At 42.6% G+C, this 20347-nt stretch overlaps 1 protein-coding gene and 1 pseudogene across 2 annotated transcripts in view; both read left to right on the top strand.

Moving 5' to 3' along the window:
- PRKCQ (protein kinase C theta) overlaps positions 1–20347 on the top strand; it is a 105312-nt gene that overhangs the window by 14218 nt on the left and 70747 nt on the right. For both annotated transcript variants that reach the window (XM_060095410.1, XM_060095409.1), the window contains exons 4-11: positions 3163–3325; positions 4779–4810; positions 4907–4992; positions 8261–8390; positions 11870–11979; positions 12984–13101; positions 14672–14832; positions 18427–18600. In XM_060095410.1, the coding sequence (XP_059951393.1) occupies positions 3163–3325; positions 4779–4810; positions 4907–4992; positions 8261–8390; positions 11870–11979; positions 12984–13101; positions 14672–14832; positions 18427–18600 (974 nt within the window). The remainder of the gene's footprint in view (positions 1–3162; positions 3326–4778; positions 4811–4906; positions 4993–8260; positions 8391–11869; positions 11980–12983; positions 13102–14671; positions 14833–18426; positions 18601–20347) is intronic.
- LOC132489693 (U6 spliceosomal RNA) lies at positions 1942–2019 on the top strand (annotated as a pseudogene).

The raw sequence follows: 20347 nt of genomic DNA, 5'->3' as shown, positions 1-20347 counted from the left end.
GAATTCTGTCAATGATTTAGAGAAGAGCTAACACCCATCCTTCTCAGATTCTTCCAAAAAATTGCAGAGGAAGGAACACTCCCAAACTCATTCTACAAGGTGACCATCACCCTGATACCAAAACCAGACAGAGATACTACAAGAACAGAAAATTACAGACCCATATCACTGATGAATTTAGATGCAAAAATCCTCAACAAAATACTAGCAAACAGAATCCAACAACACGTTAGCAGGATCATACACCATGATCAAGTGGAATTTATCCAAGGGATGTAAGGATTCTTTAATATACACAAATTCATCAGATACACCATATTAACAAACTGAAGGATAAAAACCATATGATCATCTCAATAGATGCAGAAAAAGCTTTTGACAAAATTCAACACCCACTTATGATAAAAACTCTCCAGAAAGTGGGCATAGAGGGAACCTACCTCAACATAATAAGGCCGCATATGACAAACCCACAGCCAACATCATTCCCTATGGCGAAGAACTGAAAGTATTTCCTCTAAGATCAGGAAGAAGACAAAGACGTCCACTCTTACCACTGTTATTCAACATAGTTTTGAAAGTCCTAGGCACAGAAATCAGAAGGAAAAGAAATAATAGGATTACAAATTGGAAAAGAAGAAGTAAAACTGTCACTGTTTGCAGATGACATGATACTATACATAGAGAATCCTAAAGATGCCACCAGAAAACTACTAGAGCTAATCATTGAATTTGGTAAAGTTGCAGGATACAAAATTAATGCACAGAAATCTCTTGCATTCCTATACACTAACAATGAAAGAGCAGAAAGAGAAATTAAGGAAACAATCCCATTCACCATTGCAACAAAAAGAATAAAATACCTAGGAATAAACCTACCTAAGGAGGTAAAAGACCTGTACTCAGAAAACTATAAGACACTGATGAAAGAAATCAAAGATGACACAAACAGTTGGAGAGATATACCATGTTCTTGGATTGGAAGAATCAATATTGTGAAAATGACTATACTACCCAGAACAATCTACAGGTTCAATGCAATCCCTGTCAAATTACCAGTGGCATTTTTTTTTTTACAGAACTAGAGAAAAAATCTTAAAATTTGTATGGAGACACAAAAGACCCCAAATAGCCAAAGCAGTCCTGAGGGGAAAAAAAACGGAGCTGGAAGAATCAGACTCCTTGACTTCAGACTATACTACAAAGCTATAGTAATCAAGACAGTATGGTGCTGGCACAAAAACAGAAATAGATCAATGGAACAGGATGGAAAGCCCAGAGATAAACCCACACACCTATGGCCAACTAATCTGTGACAAAGGAGGCAAGGATATACAATGGAGAAGAGACAGTTTCCTCAATAAGTGGTGCTGGGAAAACTGGATAGCTACATGTAAAAGAATGAAATTAGAACACTTTCTGACACCATACACAAAAATAAACTCAAAATGGATTAGAGACCTAAATGTAAGACCAGACACTATAAAACTCTTAGAGGAAAGCATACGAAGAACGCTCTGTGACATAAATCACAGTAAGATCTTTTTTGATTCACTTCTTAGAGTAATGGAAATAAAAAACAAAAATAAACAAATGGGACCTAATGGAACTTAAAAGCTTTTGCATTGCAAAGGAAACTATAAACAAAACAAAAAGACAGCCCTCAGATTGGGAGTAAATATTTGCAAACAAATCAAAGGACACAGGATTAATCTCCAAAATATATAAACAGTTCATGCAGCTCAATTTTAAAACAACAAGCAACCCAATCCAAAAATGGGCAGAAGTCCTAAACAGGCATCTCTCCAAAGAAGATATAGAGATGGCCAAGAAGCACATGAAAAGCTGCTCAACATCACTAATTATTAGGAAATGGAAATCAAAACTATAATGAGGTATCACCTCACACCACTTGGAATGGCCATCATTCTACAAACAACAGTGCTCACTTTGGCAGCACATATACTGAAATTGGAATGACACAGAGAAGATTAGCATGGCCCCTGCGCAAGGATGACAAGAGAATGGACTTGAGGACACAGGGGGGGAATGGTAAGCTGGGACAAAGTGGGAGAGTGGCATGGACATATATACACTACCAAATGTAAAATAGATAACTAGTGGGAAGCAGCCGCATAGCACAAGGAGATCAGCCCGGTGCTTTGTGATCACCTAGAGGGGTGGGATAGGGAGGGTGGAGGGAGGGAGATGCAAGAGGGAAGAGATATGGGGATATACGTATATGTATAGCTGATTCACTTTGTTACAAAGCAGAAACTAACACTCGATTGTAAAGCAATTATACTCCAATAAAGATGTTTAAAAAAAAAAGAAAACATCAGCAAAAAAATTAAAAAAAAAGAAAATCTATACACAACAAACGCTGGAGAGGGTGTGCAGAAAAGGGAACCCTCTTGCGCTATGGTGGGAATGTAAATTGATACAGCCACTATGGAGAACACTATGGAGGTTCCTTAAAAACTAAAAATAGAATTACCATATGACCCAGTAATCCCACTACTGGGCATATACCCTGAGGAAACCATAATTCAAAAAAACACATGCACCCCAGTGTTCACTGCAGCACTATTTACAATAGCCAGGTCATGGAAGCAAGCTAAATGCCCATCAACCGATGAATGGATAAAGAAGATGTGGCACATATATACAGTGGAGTATTACTCAGCCATAAAAAGGAATGAAATTGGGTCATTTGTAGAGACACGGATGGACCTAGAGACTGTCACACAGAGTGAAGTAAGTCAGAAAGAGAAAAACAAATATCGTATATTAACGTATGTATGTGGAATCTAGAAAAATGGTACAGATGAACCTATCTGCAAAGCAGAAATAGAGACACAGATGTAGAGAACAAACGTATGGACACCAAGTGGGGAAAGTGAGGGGTGGGATGGGATGAATTGGGAGATTGGGATTGACATATATACACTAATATGTATAAAATAGATAACTAATAAGAATGTGCTGTATAAAAAATAAATAAAATTCAAAAAAACAGAAGTACTTGGGGTTTGCTGATCTCGATGCTTGTCTCATTCCTCGTCAGTCTCTGTCCCTTCCCCATCTCCCCCAGCCCCACTGCCCCAAGCTCTCACAGCCATATGGCAAAATGTCACTCTATCCCCTTTCCTCTTCCTGCAGACACAAAGGACATGAGTGAATTCGAGAACGAAGGCTTCTTTGCTCTGCATCAGCGCCGAGGAGCCATCAAACAGGCCAAAGTCCACCACGTCAAGTGCCATGAGTTCACGGCCACCTTCTTCCCACAACCCACGTTTTGCTCCGTCTGCCATGAGTTTGTCTGGTATGGTAACTCAGCATTTCACTCCAAGCTTCAGGTTATGCATTCTGTCGCATCTTCTTGATCCACCAGGTCTGGCATGCCCCACCTTGGGGAAGTGTGCCGGAATAGTACCACCTGAGAGTTTCCAGTGACCTCACGTGGATTGAGAAGGTTCAAAGGGTGTGACTCTATAGAACAGTTTCATAATATAACTCCTGTAGAGCAAGGAAACCAGCCTCCTTAGGAAAGGTTCCAAGGACTTCAGTTTCCAATTAAATGGGAGGCTTATGGGGGTGAGGGGGAAGGGAAGGAAGAATGAGAGATGTTATTGTAAGCACAGTTTTACAGTCAAAACTGCCACCAACTCAACAGCCCAACTGTGATGCTACTAATGTCTGCAAAAGGCAACACTTGCCCGTTGGAGCTAATGGGTTTCAATGTTTACAAGCCTCTTAGGTGTCTTAAGAGCCCTCAAACAGAGAGATTGGTTCAACCCTCAGTAAACACACAGCGAAGGCTATGGTGGAGTGGAGACTTGAAATGACTCCTATCTCTGGCCTCAGCCTCCTCACCTCTTCTGGGGTGTTCTCTCCTTAACCCCCGTTTAACCAGGGTATCCAGAGGTCAAGTAGACTTTTGGTGGATTTCCATCAACTGTCTTCATCTAATGACTTGAACCTCCTTCCTTTCTAATAGTGAATGGTACTCAGGCGTCAGTCTTAAGCTTGAGAATTCATTAGTTGCAAATATTCTCAGATACTCAGAAAGGGGAAATAAAATGTTATAAAGTAAAATGTTATAAATGTAGATATCTTTGCTTATCTGTACTGAGCTTAGTGAGACACTGAATTTTTAAGCGTAGACGTGGAAATTTGCTACCATGATCCCATGATCCATTTTTTAAAAATATTTATTAATTTAAAATTTTTTGTCCTTTTTTGGCTGCATGGGGTCTTAGTTGTGGCAAGCAGGGTCTCTTGTTGCGGCACATGGGCTTCTCTAATCGCAGCAGTGTGCGGGCTTCTCTGTAGCTGTGGCATGCGGGTTTTCTCTTCTCTAGTTGTGGCGCGCGGGCTTAGTTGCCCTGCGGCATGTGGGATCTTAGTCCCCCAACAAGGGATCGACTCACGTCCTGTGTGCGAAGGCGGATTCTTTACCACTGGACCACCAGGGAAGTCCCCCCTTTATCCATTTTTGGTCAGGCATTTTTATCTCTACATGTTTGTTTGGAAAATATGCAAATGGGAGGGAAATCAACAACTCCTCATTTATTTAATTATCAGACTTTTCACAAAGCAGGTTAAAATAAAAGCACGTGTTAACACTCTTGGTTAATAATAGATTAGTGCTGCAGGTCAGAAAAATGCCCTGTGATAGCAGAAAGCTATGAGATCTTGTTCATCTTTTAAATGTTTTTGCTACTACTGTTGACTCAAAGGTCCATATAAATATTCAAACATGTGCTTTATTGCAGGGGTCTGAACAAACAGGGCTACCAGTGTCGACGTAAGTCAGAAGGATTTCTGTTGTATTATCATCATTCTTTTTGTTTAGTTGTCTCTTAACTTCTGAAAATCTCAAGCTGTAGTCATTTCTTTTCAGAATGTAATGCAGCAATTCACAAGAAGTGTATCGATAAAGTTATAGCGAAGTGCACAGGATCAGCTATCAACAGCCGAGAAACCATGGTACGGATCTAGATTCCTCTCTGTCTGAAATACGATGATTTTATCCTGACATTAAATTTTACAGCCCGCTAATTCTTGTTCCTAATGCCCGAATTTGAATGCTTAAATTTTTCCTTGCACACCCTTTCCTCTACAGTGGTGATGATTACTGAGATCCAAAACTAGGGGATGAATAAGAGAGCACAAGATGAATTTTAATGATTCTACCTTTTCCAGAAAAACATCACAGAAAGATGGCCAGAAAGCATAGTTCTGATCAATTATGTGAGAACGACTCCTGTGGCATCTACAGCTAGAAGTGACAGTTAAAGAGTAGAGGCAATGGTTATAAAGTGCAGATGTGAGCATTTACAAGGGAGGGTAACAGATAGGTAATTCTTATATTGAGAGGCAAGTATTTCTTTCAGAATGAACTTTGAGATGTATCATCTGGGGGCAAGTTAGACTTTACTCTGTGGGAGAGGGAGACAGATGGAGCTGCAGAGAGAGAGAGGCAACCAAAGCAGTCAGTCTTGGTAAGAAGGGAAGAGGTCCAAAGCCACATGGACATGAAACTCTGACGGACAGGAAGGAGTTGGAGAGATGGTTGTAGATGAAGGTAGGTTTGTAGATTTGGGGAAGGACAGATGAGGGAGCTTCCCTTAGATGGCTTAGGTCCTCGATGAAGTCTGAGGACTAGGGGAAGAAAGAAGGCAGCAAGTGTCTTTGAGGAGGAAGAAGGAGCTGTAAAATAATTATCTCAGAGATGGCAAGGCAAGGGGATTCAAGAAAAGCAGCAGGATTGCCAGGCACAGTGGCAAGTCCATTTGAGTTTGAGGGCAGCCATCTCCCGGGTGTGTGATTTTCTCCAGCAAAGGGGTAGGCAAAGAGAGAGCAGATTGGTTGGGTTTTTCCAGAGTAGAATTTCTTTTAAAATTTAGAGCCAGAAGGGGATAATCTCCTGTTATGAGTGACTCTGCTAAAGGTCAAAGAGGTTGAAGTAGTTTGTCCAAGATAAACCACTTCCACCTGGCAGAGCTGGGACTAGAATTCGGATCTCGGTCTCCCAGACTAAGGCTTTTGTTCGTTGAAATCACAGTGCCTCTTTTCATCCCGCCCGCCTGCTCCCTTTACCTGATGCCTTCGGCTTTCCTGGAAAAATCACAAATTGTAAGCATGACTGTGAACTTCAATGGCTAACGTCCAGTAAGACTAGAATGAGAGCCACAGGTAAAATTTTAAACTTTCAAGTAGCCACATTAAAGACCGGAAAAAGCAACAGGTGGAATTCATCTTAACGATATACTTTATGTAACCCAGTCTGCTCCAATATTATCATTTCAGGATAGAATCAATATACAAAATTGAGATATTCTACATTGTTGGTTTTTTTTTTTTTTTTTTTTTTTTTTTTTGCGGTCCGCGGGCCTCTCACTGTTGTGGCCTCTCCCGTTGTGGAGCACAGGCTCCAGATACGCAGGCTCAGCGGCCATGGCTCACGGGCCCAGCCGCTCCGCGGCATGTGGGATCCTCCTGGACCGGGGCATGAACCCACGTCCCCTGTATCGGCAAGTGGACTCTCTACCGCTGCGCCACCAGGGAAGCCCTGTTTTTTTTTCATACAAAGTTGTCGTAATCCAGTACGTATTTTACACTTACAGCACATCTTTTCAACACCTTGTAAGTGTTCCCTTGGCCCATGTGGGTGAGTGACATGTTGGAAAGTACAGATCTGTAGTCTTTCCCAGACACATCTTGAACCATTTAGACTTGGGTTCAGGATTTGAGGTAGAAGTCTCCTAGCCTGGACCTTAACATCACTTGTTCATATTTATGTGGAAAAGTTTCTACGAAATAGGAGTTCTGAAAGGCATTTTTTCTTGGTTGAAAATATCTCCAGTAAGTTCTGGGCAGCTTTTAAGCCATTCTAAATAGCCATTCTAAAGACTAAATGCTGACCAAAAGCCACCATGAGAACATGTATTCCTTTAACAAATAAGACCACTTTACTATACATGTTCTTAAAGAAATTGTTTAATTAAAAACTTTTGTAGAGATTTTAAGTCTCAAGTAAATAAAACTTTTTATACTGCACAAGAATATTGGTATTCTTGCCAGGAATCAAAGTGCCTGATTTTTTTTGTTGTTGTTAATAAGTTTGATTAAAGGGGAGAATTTAAACTCTAGAACACTTTAAAAAAGAAAATCTTCACTATATCTACTATCAGCATCCCTCTGTCATCTCCCTTCTCTCCATCCCTTAAACCATCACATTTATTTTGAGAGAGCGAAGAGTAGTGGTGAGAGAGGGGATGGGCACAGATTCGGACTGTCAGGCTCATAGATATCCCAGCTCAGTTCATGGCTGTGTGACCTAGACAAGTGTCTGGCCCTATCTGTGCTGAATCTCCCCACCTATCAAAGCAGGATACCAACAGAGGCTGCTTCAAAAGAGGTATTTTGAGGGTTGTATAAGATATCACACATGTAAAAGATAACACATGTGACGTGTCTATCACAGCACCTGGCAGAACAGTTATCTACCTCTTGTCTCTTCAGTTCATGTATAAGCAGTGTGAAAAGGCTTCCCACCTTGGGCTCCCGCACTAATAAACCGATGTCTCTAGAGGAGGCATTATATAACATCTTCCGAAGGTTAAAGCACTAGTGCTAGGTTGAAAGAGAAAAGGAAATATTTATATTAAAATAGGAAGGGAAGGGCTTCCCTGGTGGTGCAGTGGTTGAGAGTCTGCCTGCCGATGCAGGGGACATAGGTTCGTGCCCCAGTTCGGGAAGATCCCACATGCCACGGAGCGGCTGGGCCTGTGAGCCATGGCTGCTGAGCCTGCACGTCCGGAGCCTGTGCTCCGCAGAGGGAGAGGCCACAACAGTGAGAGGCCCGCATACCGAAAAGGAAAGAAAAAAAAAAATATATATATATATATATAGAAAGGGGGAAGTGTGTTTACTTAGCTCCCATTTAAATAAATAACGCTGGTCTCCTCTTCCTGGAATCTTAGCCCATCTGTGGGAAGGCCGCAGACTTCAGCCATCTCCAGCTTACTTGATATGTGTATCTTGCCCCCCTTGCCCTTGACCTAGAAGAGCTAACGGCTCCTTGTCTTCTTTGGACACGACTATAAGGCTTGACAAGTAAAAATTATGGGTTCTAATAAACATCACCACAGTGTTTTTATTATTCTGTTCACTGTGCTAAAGTCTCTGCTAAGACGTGAAAAGTGGGGAAGTGGGGACACACCGACCATCACGCATTCTTTTTCCCTTTCAGTTCCACAAGGAGAGGTTCAAAATCGACATGCCGCACAGATTTAAGGTCTACAATTACAAGAGCCCCACCTTCTGTGAGCACTGTGGGACCCTGCTCTGGGGCCTGGCGAGGCAAGGCCTCAAGTGTGACGGTGAGTCTAATGAGCGTGACCCCCCTGGAACCCCCTGCGGCTGGATTTGCAGCTTTGATGGAGAGAACCAGGGAGTGGGGGGAGGATGGAGGTGACTGGCTTCTCCGTCCAGCCCGGAAGAGCCCCGTGATCCCGAATGAGAAGTTCCCCGATAACAAGGCACTGCTGTTCTTTTCCTTCCACCTGTCCCCACCGCATGCCTTGTTTCCCAGAGAAGTGCCCAGTCATCCAGGTCAAATGTCACAGCCCCTGGCCCGAGGCCTTCTGTGGTACTTGCCTGCTTCTCCTCTGACTGGCTCCCTCCCCTGGACCTGCCCCTTCCTGACCTCTGCAGCCCCAGCCCTGCCCCTGCCGCTCTCCTTAGCACCAGCGAGTGCGATTCTGTCTGTGGCTCCATCAGGGAGCGAGCCTGGCACGTCTGTTTCGCTGCTGGATAGTTCTGCGCAGAAAACTGCCTGACTTCAGCTGGAAAGCCTGTCTCCAAAGCGTGCTGTGAACTCCACGTGCACAGGAAGAGGCCCAGCTCTGATTCTGATGGCCTGAGAGCAGGGCCTGAGCCTGCTGCTCTCCACCATGGAGTTATTCAGCCAGACCCTGAGAAAAAGCACAAGAGCTTTCTCTCTCTGGAAGTCCAGGCTGCGAAGGCAATAACCTTTAGAAACCGAGATGCTGTTATGCCAGGATTAGGGGGTAGGGAGGAAAAATTCCAGCAAGAACTAACAAAGTACCTTCTGCCATTGGAGTGCAGCTGAGGGAAGGACAGTGCCCAGATCACACTCAAAACAGCTGCCTCGCTCAGGGACCTTTGTATTTTATTTTATTAAAAAAAATTTTTTTAATGAAGTATAGTTGATTTACAATGCTGTGTTAATTAACATACATATACATTTTTTTTAACTATACTTTTGCATTCTGGTTTATCATAGGGTATTGATGAAACACAGAAGCCACTTTATTTTTTCTGGGCAGCCCCATTTTAACTTATGCCACTGGCTAATGCGTGTTGTATCTTTTAAGTGATAAAGGGCGCTGACCTAAGGAGGAAGATCACCCTTAGCTGCCTCCCTGTCCTCATCCCAGTTGCATCCACGTGTCTGGTGGAGCCTGGAGTGACATCTTAATGGAGGTGGGAGGGGTTAGGTCTCCAAATCATTACCGAAGGCAAACCCACAGGTAGTCAAAATTCACCTGAACAATCCCTCCATCACCCAAAGTACCACCACGCATTTTCCTCTCTACACCTGTGTAAGAGTCCGTGGGTGGGTGGGCTGGGCGTTGTATAGAGTGTCCTTAAGAGTCGTAGGCAACAGGTAATATTGGAAGTGTTCTGCTGGGACAAACGGACAGGAATAATCAAATCCCCGTTTGATGGCGCTCCTGTTCCTGTGATGCACTCACTCGTCGGGTTTTCTTGCCCTGGAGCCCAGGCGCCCCACATGCAGAGGCCCGAGCTGGTCCCCACAGCACGATGGTGCCTCTGAGCTCAGAACTTCCAGGACAATTCCTTGGCGGGGCTCCCACGCCCTGCTGGGTTTGGTCCTTTTCAAACATTCCTTCTTCCTTCCATTCTCTTTCCTCATTCCCTGTCCTCCTGTGCTTCCTGAACCCTACTCCCTCTCTTCTCTCATCCCCTTCCTCCCCCCTCTCCTCCCCCCTCTCCTTCCCCAAGTCCCTCCCTGTTCCTGCTGGAACCCCGAGAGGCTGGGCGCTGTCTGCCCCGCCCCTCTCATCTGCATCTCCGCCTCTCACTCTCTCCCCTGGGTCTCTTCCCCCATCTTCCTCACTCTCTCTTCTTACTCTTCCTGTAAGCCTCCTTCCTAAGTAGGGCCCCCACTCCTCCTGACCCTGTCTCCTTTCTCTCGCCACTGAAATTGCCATGAAATTAGTTATCCGGAGGGACTCTTTGCACTCCCCGAGGTCCAGTTATCATCTACTAGGTTAGTAACAGACTTAGGACGTTGTGATCCTAGTGGGCACGGGGCCTCTCTTCACTGCACATCAGATAGGAGCTTAGATCCGCTACAGTTTTAAAGAGCAAGGTGCTCGATGCTCGCTACGTGCCTCCCTCTGCCTTGCAGTAAATAAGTAGGAACTGGGGCCGCCCAGCATAAAACCTGCATCCAGGAGCCCAGGAGGAGTCAAGGTAACAAGGCAGAATTCAGAGGGCAGAAGCCATTATGAGCAGCATCTTTATTCTATTAAAGGTTCCACTTCAGGTGGATTTTTATGTCTATACTGGGATGAGTAATAGTTTATGCTTACCTACTAGAAAGTGCCGTTTTATTTTGTCTTGTTGTGAACTGTTCAGTGAAAACTAAAGGTGAAGGTGGCTAAAATTTCACCTAAATATTTCAAGAGTATTTTATTGTAGTAAATAATAAAGATGAAAGAAAAGTTGTCTTTCGTGAATACCTGTCGGAGGCCAATCACTGTGCTAAGTTTTTGCACACAAATGGGCAAGTAATAAGGTAAGAAGATTAAAACAGCATGATTTTATAGCTTCTCCTACCTAATTCCACGGTAACAATCCCTGTTGATATACCTTTATAGAACCTAGCAGGATGTGAGATCAGAGTTCTATCTGCTGGTGTTGGGAAATCTTTGTTAGCTTTTTTTTTTTTTTTGGCATAACGGTGATGTTTCATAAGCAGAATTTGCATTTTCTAAGACTAATGACATGAAACGATATTGTCTTTACACAGACACACAGGTGCCCGACCCCCAGTACAAGAAGGCTCCCACAGTCACAGCACGGTCGTGCTGTTTTTAGGACTAACGGATCAGGATACTCCTCCAGCATCGTAGGTCTCAGAGCTAGAAGCCTATACAGGTCATTTAGTTCAAGTAGCCCAACTCTCCCATGTGGTGAGAATACGGTCTGCGGACACTTTCCTTCCTTTCACCCCTGCCTCTCACATATGCACAGACCGCCCCACTGTCTCAATTTCCACTTCGACTGAGGCTGTACCCTAGGCTTCAGCCTAGAGGGTGGAGAAGCCTCTCGCAGCCCATGTGGGAAAGGGGATGCTTGGACTCCAGTCTAAGTGGCAGTGAATGACCTTCCACCCAGCATTCCACATTTCCGCCAACTTATTTGCTGGGATCATCCCTGGAATCAGAGCCAACCTCCGTTTTTCACTCTCAGCGATGGCACAGTGGACATGCATTCTGGGAGCAGCCTTCCTCCCCATCCACAGGCTCTGGTTCTGCCTCGAGCAGGAGTCACTTCCCAGGAGCACGCTGAGGAGCATCTGGCGTGTGCGTGAAGGTCTCAGGGAATCAGAGGTGAATGTGCGGTGGCGTCGTAAAAGCACTGCCCTAGTCTGTTTGCCTTCAGTGTCTCCCTCTGCCGGGAAGATGGCGCCGGGGATTTGCCAGTGATTCCTTGGACATAACATGCACCTAAAACAGATCACGTGCAAAGTCCGTGGAAGTTGGTTCTGTTGCCCTTGCTCAAGGTGTCGCTTTCTTCCTTTCAGCCTGTGGCATGAACGTACATCACAGATGCCAGACAAAGGTTGCCAACCTTTGTGGCATAAACCAGAAGCTAATGGCTGAAGCACTGGCAATGATCGAGAGCACTCAACAGGTAGGAACGGCTTTTCGGGGACAAGTTCCCACAATTTCAGCTCAACTAGGACTATTCCAGTCCCTTCGCTCTGTGATCTGTAGCAACTCTACGGGCAACGTGGACTCTATTTCCGAGTACTTGCCTTGACACTGACTTTCATCTTCATGTCCACATCCCCCGCTTGAGATACTTACTTCTTTAATGCATTTGGATTATGTGGATCTTTATAAGATCTTAAATTCTTCATGGAATGAGCAGGGGCAGAAACAAATTCATTAAAATTATTGAGGATTCAGGGCTTCCCTGGTGGCACAGTGGTTGAGAGTCCGCCTGCCGATGCAAGGGACGCGGGTTCGTGACCCGGGCTGGGAAGATCCCACATGCCGCGGAGCGGCTGGGCCCGTGAGCCATGGCCGCTGAGTCTGCGCGTCCGGAGCCTGTGCTCCGCAGCAGGAGAGGCCACAGCAGTGAGAGGCCTGCGTACTGCAAAAAAAGAAAAGAAAAAAAAAAAAAAAAAAAAAGTATTGAGGATTCATTGCCAGGTTTATACCTATATATGACAACTATATAATAGCCTGGGGAAAAAAACATTTATTTGCTAGAATCATCCCTAGAATGCCTTCAAAACACTGAGTCCAAGGCAACTTTTGCCTTGCTACTTACTAGCATGCCGAATCCTCACATCCAAGGACAAACCCTCTTTAAGACTTGGCATTGCCCACGTAAGCTATTTTTCCATCCATTGGCCTTTGATTCTTATTTGTGACCGAATAATGTGGATAGCATGGGATAAACCAGTTAGCCCCCAGAAAAGTATGCAGGAAGCGAATACGTTCTGCTGGTACGTAAAATATGATAGACATCCACAGGATATGAGATCCCCAAGAGAGTGCTGGGGGAGGGAGAGATTCGGTTATCCTACACATTTAGGGATCTGAAATGGCTTTCATGCCCATGGACAGCAGGCTGCACTGTCCCGTGAATGGTGGGTGGGTAGTCTGACTCTTTTGTTTGTAACCCAGGCTCGCTGCTTAAGAGACTCTGAACACATCTTCAGAGAAGGTCCAGTTGAAATTGGTCTCCCACGCTCCATAAAAGGTGAAGCAAAGCTGTCGTATGGACCAGCACCGGGGAAAAAAGGTAGCTATCCTGATCCACCGTAGAATCATCAGTAATTCATCTTGATTAACCTGAGTCCTCTGGATTTAATTTCTCCACATACCTGGCCTGATAAATGATTCTTTTCTAGTTAGAGATTACAGACCTAGCCACCAACAAAGAGTCTCCTACTTCTTTGAAGTACTGTAAAACCAAAATATACCTCACTAGAAAACCTTCCTAAGCAGGTGGTGGTGGTGAGAGGTTGAGGTGGGAGAAGAAAATGCAGCCATCTCTGGAGGAAACAATTACAAACTTTTCCTTAGAATTTTAGAACATTACTCCCTGCCGTGGTTAAACAGTTTTACAGAAACAAATCCTCCATAGAGCTCTATGGTAGGAATACCACAGACCATCTTATTCTGCACCTTTGAGACTTTTCTGGAAAGTTTAAGATTAGAAAGGGGATTATGGACACCAAGAGGGGAAAGTGGGGGGCATGGTGGGATGCATTGGGAGATTGGGATTGACATCTATATACTAATATGTATGAAATAGATAACTAATAAGAACCTGCTATATAAAATAAATAAATAAACTCAAAAAAAAAAAAGATTAGAAAGGGGAAGGATAGCCTAACGTCCTTAACATTTTTGATGTTATGGAAGTTTATCCAGCCTCCTGTTTGAAGGTCCTTCATGAGAGGATATGACCATGTGATTCTGAATAGTTTCAGCATACATTATAAAATACTTATTTTCCTTGGACTTAGAATATGAAAGATAAACCTAGAGATCGGAAAATAAATGTCATTATTCCAGCCACAAAAAAAGACATGATAATTATGTGATGTGATACAGGTGCTAACTATCTAGTGCTATCACAGTAGATAAATGTGTCAATCAACATGTTATGCACCTTAAATTAGCACAATGTGACATGTCAATGTATTTCCATTTTAAAAAAAGAAATGTTATAAGGGGATCGGAGGAAGGCTCCAGAAAAGTTTTTCTACACCTTCTCTGGCAGGGGGTGAGGAATAAATTGTCCTGAAAATTTTTTAAAGAAGGGTTTGGATTGGATTTGGGAAGGGTCTCCGGGCAGAGGAGTAGACTGTGTGTCTCAGACATGATCAAGGTAGGTAGCATCTTGACTCGAAGACTGTGGCGAATGATGCATTTCAGATCTTTATAATGATCTGCTAGCCATTTCGTCGTCCCCACATGGTCACAGAAATTGATGCCACTGTGCCTGTGAGCCACGCAAGCAACGGAGAATCATTTTTCCTCCAATTTGGTTAAAATCCCTATTTGTCCGTGATTCGGCATTATCAGAAGTGCTCATTCCTGTTGCATAGATGGTCTTTTGCTGATTGGAATGTTTCTTAACTTGATATTTTCCCCAGTCTGTTGCATAAAGAGACACAGTCCACCCCCCAGATACCAGGCTCCCAGGCAGGAGGTGCTGCTTTTGCCCTGCAGGAACCCCTTTCTGCATCGCTCTGAATGGAGCTTCAGAATGGGATGTGGAAAAGAAAGCATGTTCTCAAAGTAGCTAGAACGACCTTCCGCTGTTCCTTATTTCCTTTTAACCACTGATTTGCCATTTTCAGAGCCTCAGGGGATCTCCTGGGAGTCTCCCTTGGATGAGATGGAGAAAGTAGGCCATCGTCCAGAACCTGAACTTAACGTAGAAAGACCATCTCTACATATGAAATTAAAAATCGAGGATTTTACCTTGCACAAAATGTTGGGGAAAGGAAGTTTTGGCAAGGTATGATATTGTATGTAGAATTCTGTGGCCCAACTTCCAGAAATTGAAGAGCAAATCTGGCCAGTGGAACTGAACTGGTGGAACTGAACCACGCATGGGTGTGCAGAGAGCACATTCCTGGTCAGGAACTGTCATGTGATGTGATATATGTTAGAGGGCAGAGAGACATCTGAATAAATAGGGACCCGGGGAGCTCTGGGGAATAGCAGCCTCTGCTTCCTGGGAACAACGATTCAAGCCATTTGACTTGGAAGGTGTTCGTCCCACAAGCTTGTGTGTTCAGTATCTTTGGACACCAAAGAAATGAGAAGGTGCCTCAGCCGGTTCCTGTTTCACAGATATTTTTGTTTTGTTGGTGGGTTTTTTGTTGTTGTTTTGTTCCTTTCTCAAACCTGGAGTGTGGTTTTTACCTTCTGTATGATTTCTTCTCTACCAAATGTCCTCAGCCTTGTTTTAGTTTGCTAGGGCTACTGTAACAAAATACCACAGATGGGGAGACTTCAACAACAGAAATTTATTTCCTCTAGTTCTAGAGGCTGGAAGTCCAAGATCAAGGTGTGGATAGGGCTGTTTCTCCTGAGGCCTCTCTCCTGGGTGTCCACGCTGTCTTCTCCCTTTGTCCTCACATGGCCATTCCTGTGTGCATGTCTGTGTCCTAACCCCCTCTGCTTATAAGGACACCAGTCATATTGGATTAGGACCCACCCTAATGACCTCATTTTAACATAATTACATCTATAAGCACCCTGTCTCCAAATGTGGCCACACTCTGAGCTGCTGGGGTTTAGGACTCCAACATATCAGTTATTTGGAAGGGACACAATTCAGCCCAGAACACGGTCCTAGCTTGAGCATCTTAGGAAAAGTTCCACGGAGGAAGTTCCTCTTCTAAATTCTTCCTGTCACTCACTCAGGTTATGGGCCATTAGTCAGTCACAGAGGGCAAGGAGAGGAGGAAGGAGACATAATGGAAGAAATTATAATCAACTCTCGGTGACAAGAGGAGATTTTCAAGCCAGTGATTGTAAAGAGGGATGTCATGGAATATAGGCTTTTAGGTTATTTTGAATATTAAGGATATCACATGTATTAATGGAACTCTCAGTTGTTTTATATTTATATTGGATGCAATGTCTAGGAAAATTTTAGCCAAAGACTACTGTTCCATGAATTTGTGCAACCAAGACCAGCATTATGCTCAGCACCTGCTCACTAGACTTGGGCTGCAAAACTTACCCAGTTTATTTAATAATAATGTAACTGGGTATTGCCATAGCTGAATGACATTGTGCTGCAGTTGGGGTTTCTATATAATACCAAGGCATTGCCTTTGGCAGAATCCACTCTGCCCTACAAACTGTAGCTGATATCCATTAATTCGTTTATTTTGTTTCCACAATAACATGAACCATAGCAGGCTCGTCTGGTGTTAATCTGAGTGTCATAGGCAATTTTACAGCCAGTCTTCATTAAAATTTAGCATCAATTAATGTGCAGTTTATAAACTGTTTCCAAAAATTGAAAGCACATTATAGAGATGGAAATGGCTTTTTTTTTTTCAGCTTCTTAGTTTATGGCTGGTTTGGGGATGTTTTATTGAAAGAAGCAATTACCAAAAGAGGACTTTTAATTATTAAAGAAAAGCTTTTCTTTGTTCCCGTGTTGATTTTACTTTTCAACAAGGTTAAGAAGACATTAAGTTAAACCTATATGCCTTAGTAAATAACCCAAGGGACAGCTGAGAGCTTCAGGTATCCTCTGCTCTGTGTCCAAAGCAGTAAGCCCCTCACCATCAGGACCCCGGATCCCTGCACTCTGAGGGGGCTGCACCGTGGGGCCCAAGGAGAGGGGCATGAAGCACCAGAGCCAAACGGGGCAGCCATATCTCCTTTTCTTCCAACACTAAGAATACTCAAACTTGTTTTTCTTCTTTCTTTTCACTGTATATAGGAAGTATGGTTCCTCACCAAAACGGTAGCCTCTATATTCTGGTTCTCCATCGATTTTAGGCCCAGGAGAACAAATTGCATGTTTTCTGGGGATATGTATGTACATCATTCATTTGCCTGAATTCTCATCTAAGCTCTACCCCCTGTATCAAGCCAGCTACCCCAAAGTTATGTGTCTGCACTGTATTATTTTAAACATAGACACATGCATTTTCACTATTGGTGTAACATCATTAACGTCAACATTCCCTAAAAGTCACTAAAAGAAGCAAATGGCAAGTGTTTTTTTAAAGTATAGTTGATTTACAATATTAGTGTCAAATATATAACATAATGATTCAATAGTTTAATAGATTATACTCCATTTAAAGTTATTGCAAAATAATGGCTATATTTCCCTGTGCTATACAATATATCCCTGTTGCTTACTTATTTTATGCATAGTAGTTTGTATCTCTTAATCCTATACCCCTATATTGCCCCTCCCCCTTCCCCTCTTCCCACTGGTAACCACTAGTTTGTTCTCTATATCTGTGAGTCACTTTCTGTTTTGTTATATACATCCATTTGTTTTGTTCTTTAGATTCCAGTAACTGTCATTTAGAAAGCATTTTACAGTTCACAAATCACTTTCCCACCTGGTATTTGATTTTCACAACAGTCCTGTAAGTCAGCAGTGTGTTGATAGTTACCACTTTTACACATTCGGGAACTGAAGCAGCCCAGGGAGGTTAATTTGTTTGCCCACATTCCCACAGCTAGTAAGTATCTGTGAAATGAGGCCTGAGCTGGGGCTTTCTGTCTCCAAATGCCATGTCCTTACTCCTGTCAATCATCTGTGGCTGCATCATTTGCAAAAGTGAAAGTTGGTGAAACTCTCCATTACATGCCGTCTGGTGTCCTTTCTTACAAGATTCATGAAATCAAGTGGAAAAAGTAAACTTTGGAGTCAGATTTCCCACTGAGTAGCTCCATGAATTTGAGAAAGTTACCCTTTGAGCCTAGTTTTTTTAAAATTATTACTATCTCTCTGTGTTGCAGAGTGTTCTGAGCTAAGAATTAAATAGATACTAAAATTAGCACATGTAAAGCACATAGCAGAATGTCTGACACATAGTAGGTCTTGAAGATAATATTAGTGTCTGTGCCATCAGAGGAAATGCTGTCCATTCTTTAAGCACATCAGGAAAGCTCAATTCCTCACATATTCTTTTTTTGCCTTGAAAAAGTGGGTAAAACTTAGAGTAAGGTTTTATGCTCATTTTCAGTGATACTTCAAGAACAATCAAGTCTTCCTTCCACTACTTGCTGCTGCTTCCTTCAATACATATTTGCCTCTGAATGTTTTTATAAACTTACTCAGGTCCCTGGGTAGACAGGGCACACTTTTTTAAATAGAATTTTTCAGGGGCTGAGAATAACCCATCCAATTGCACCGTAGTTTTGTGAAACCCTTTGAAAGGTAGAGAGAGGATGAAACCCTTCCGTATCATCCCACACCTGTGAAGCTCTATTTGTCTCCATAAAGGGGGTGGAGGAGGATTGGAGAAGTCATCTTTTCTCACCCAATACATCTCTCTCAGGACTTCGTGACTCTTCTTTAATGAGTATGAATCCAAATAAAGTGTCTTCCCCTTCCCTCTAGGTCTTCCTAGCAGAGTTCAAGAAAACCAATCAATTTTTCGCAATAAAAGCCTTAAAGAAAGATGTGGTTTTGATGGACGACGATGTGGAGTGTACAATGGTAGAGAAGAGAGTTCTCTCCTTGGCCTGGGAGCATCCATTCTTAACGCACATGTTCTGTACGTTCCAGACCAAGGTAAGGCTATCCTTCATCTCTGCCTCTCACCCCAGTAAATCTTGGTGCTCCTGGCAGCCCTCATTTGGAGACATGGGGTACTCTCTCCATATATTTCTTCTTTACCTTTGAGTCCACCTTCCATCCATACAAAAAAATTTCTCTTGCTCTAAACACCATTGAAATATTACTTAGAATTTTTTTAATGTAGTTGATTGGGAAAGGACCTTACTTCTGGATTTGTTTGTTTTTTTAGAATTTGGTTTAACTTATATAAGCAGTATGTGTGACTTGCTTAACAAAGCAGTGCTTTGTGAGAGGGAAAAAGTGACATCTGTTCATTCATCTACCATACATGTATTTGAAGAGACGAAATTTGGAAAAATAGATGAGAACGTGTGTGCACTGTTATTTTCCTTTATAAGGCCAGTAGAAGATCATCCTTTAGAGCAGGCTTCATCCGTGGGGCCCTGAGCATTGTGGTAAAAGGGTGAATTTTGTCAGAAGTGTCTCTTCTGTTCTGGGAGAATTCTCCTCCTGATCTCCTTTTTCCTTAAAATTAAAAAAAAAAAAAAATTGACTCATTTTAGAAAATTTGGAAAGTGCTTATATGCTCAGAGAAGAAATCGTTTTAGAAAATTGATTTTAGAAAATTTGGAAAGTGCTTATATGCTCAGAGAAGAAATCATTTTAGAAAATTTGGAAAGTGCTTATATGCTCAGAGATCATTTTAGAAAATTTGGAAAGTGCTTATACGCTCAGAGAAGAAAATCATATGTAATCCCATCACTTGGGTATACGCACCATTAATACTTCTAAGTTTATCCTTCTAGATTTTTTCCCCCATTAGATTTTTAAAGGTAAAAATAATGACCTACTGTAAATACCTCCTGTTCTGTAACTTGAATTTTCAACAGTCTCTGCATTTCCTCACATCTGTGGATATTCTTCTACAATTTATCTAATTAGGCTACTTCTAAATTTTGTTCTGATTTCAATAACACTGGAGTGAACATCCTTGTAGGTCAGTCTTTCTGCACAAACATAATGATTTTCTTTTTTTATTTTTCTACCCTACTTGACCCTATCCCTATGTATGTAGCCTAGAATAATAAGCAGACCCATGTGGAGCCATGTGGTTAAGGTCCAAAGAACATGAGGAGTTTTTCCTCTTGTTCTGTTTCAAGCCTTGATGATAATGTCCTACCTTAGGACAAGTAACCGAGGACCTCAAGATGCCTCCAGCCACAGAAGGTGTTAGTGGGGAAACTGGAAGTCAGCCAGAAAATGTGGACGGTCACTAGGGGTTTCATCACCACTCCTCCAGCTCCCAGTAGATTCTCAACAAGTATTTAATTAGGGAATAAATGAATAAATATACTTGGCTAAAATAAAGAGAAACCAGACCATGAAAAAGCACTCAATGATCATATACTGTATTCAAAGCATTGTGAAGGATATAGAACTAATACAGTTCCTGACCTGGAGAATTTCATACTATAAAAAATTAAAGAGGCAAGAATGAAACTTCTAACAGTGGTGAGTAATATTAATTGCAGAATGCAGACTCTAAGCACCAGAGCTGAGAAAACTAGAAATTAGAATTTGAATAGAAATTAGAATAGGCAGAAAGGGTCTTGTACAGCAGAGGTGTCGTGGCTATAAGAAGGCATGAAGGAATAAAGGGATTATGATAAGCTGTTTAAAAGTAGGCTTATGTTTTACAGCAGGAAGGAGTTTGGAATTTCTGATAATGAGGGTTAGAAAG

The sequence above is a fragment of the Mesoplodon densirostris genome, chromosome 4 (assembly GCF_025265405.1).
Source record: "Mesoplodon densirostris isolate mMesDen1 chromosome 4, mMesDen1 primary haplotype, whole genome shotgun sequence".
In the NCBI taxonomy this organism is placed as follows: domain Eukaryota; kingdom Metazoa; phylum Chordata; class Mammalia; order Artiodactyla; family Ziphiidae; genus Mesoplodon; species Mesoplodon densirostris.
This window is presented reverse-complemented; position numbering and strand designations above follow the sequence as displayed.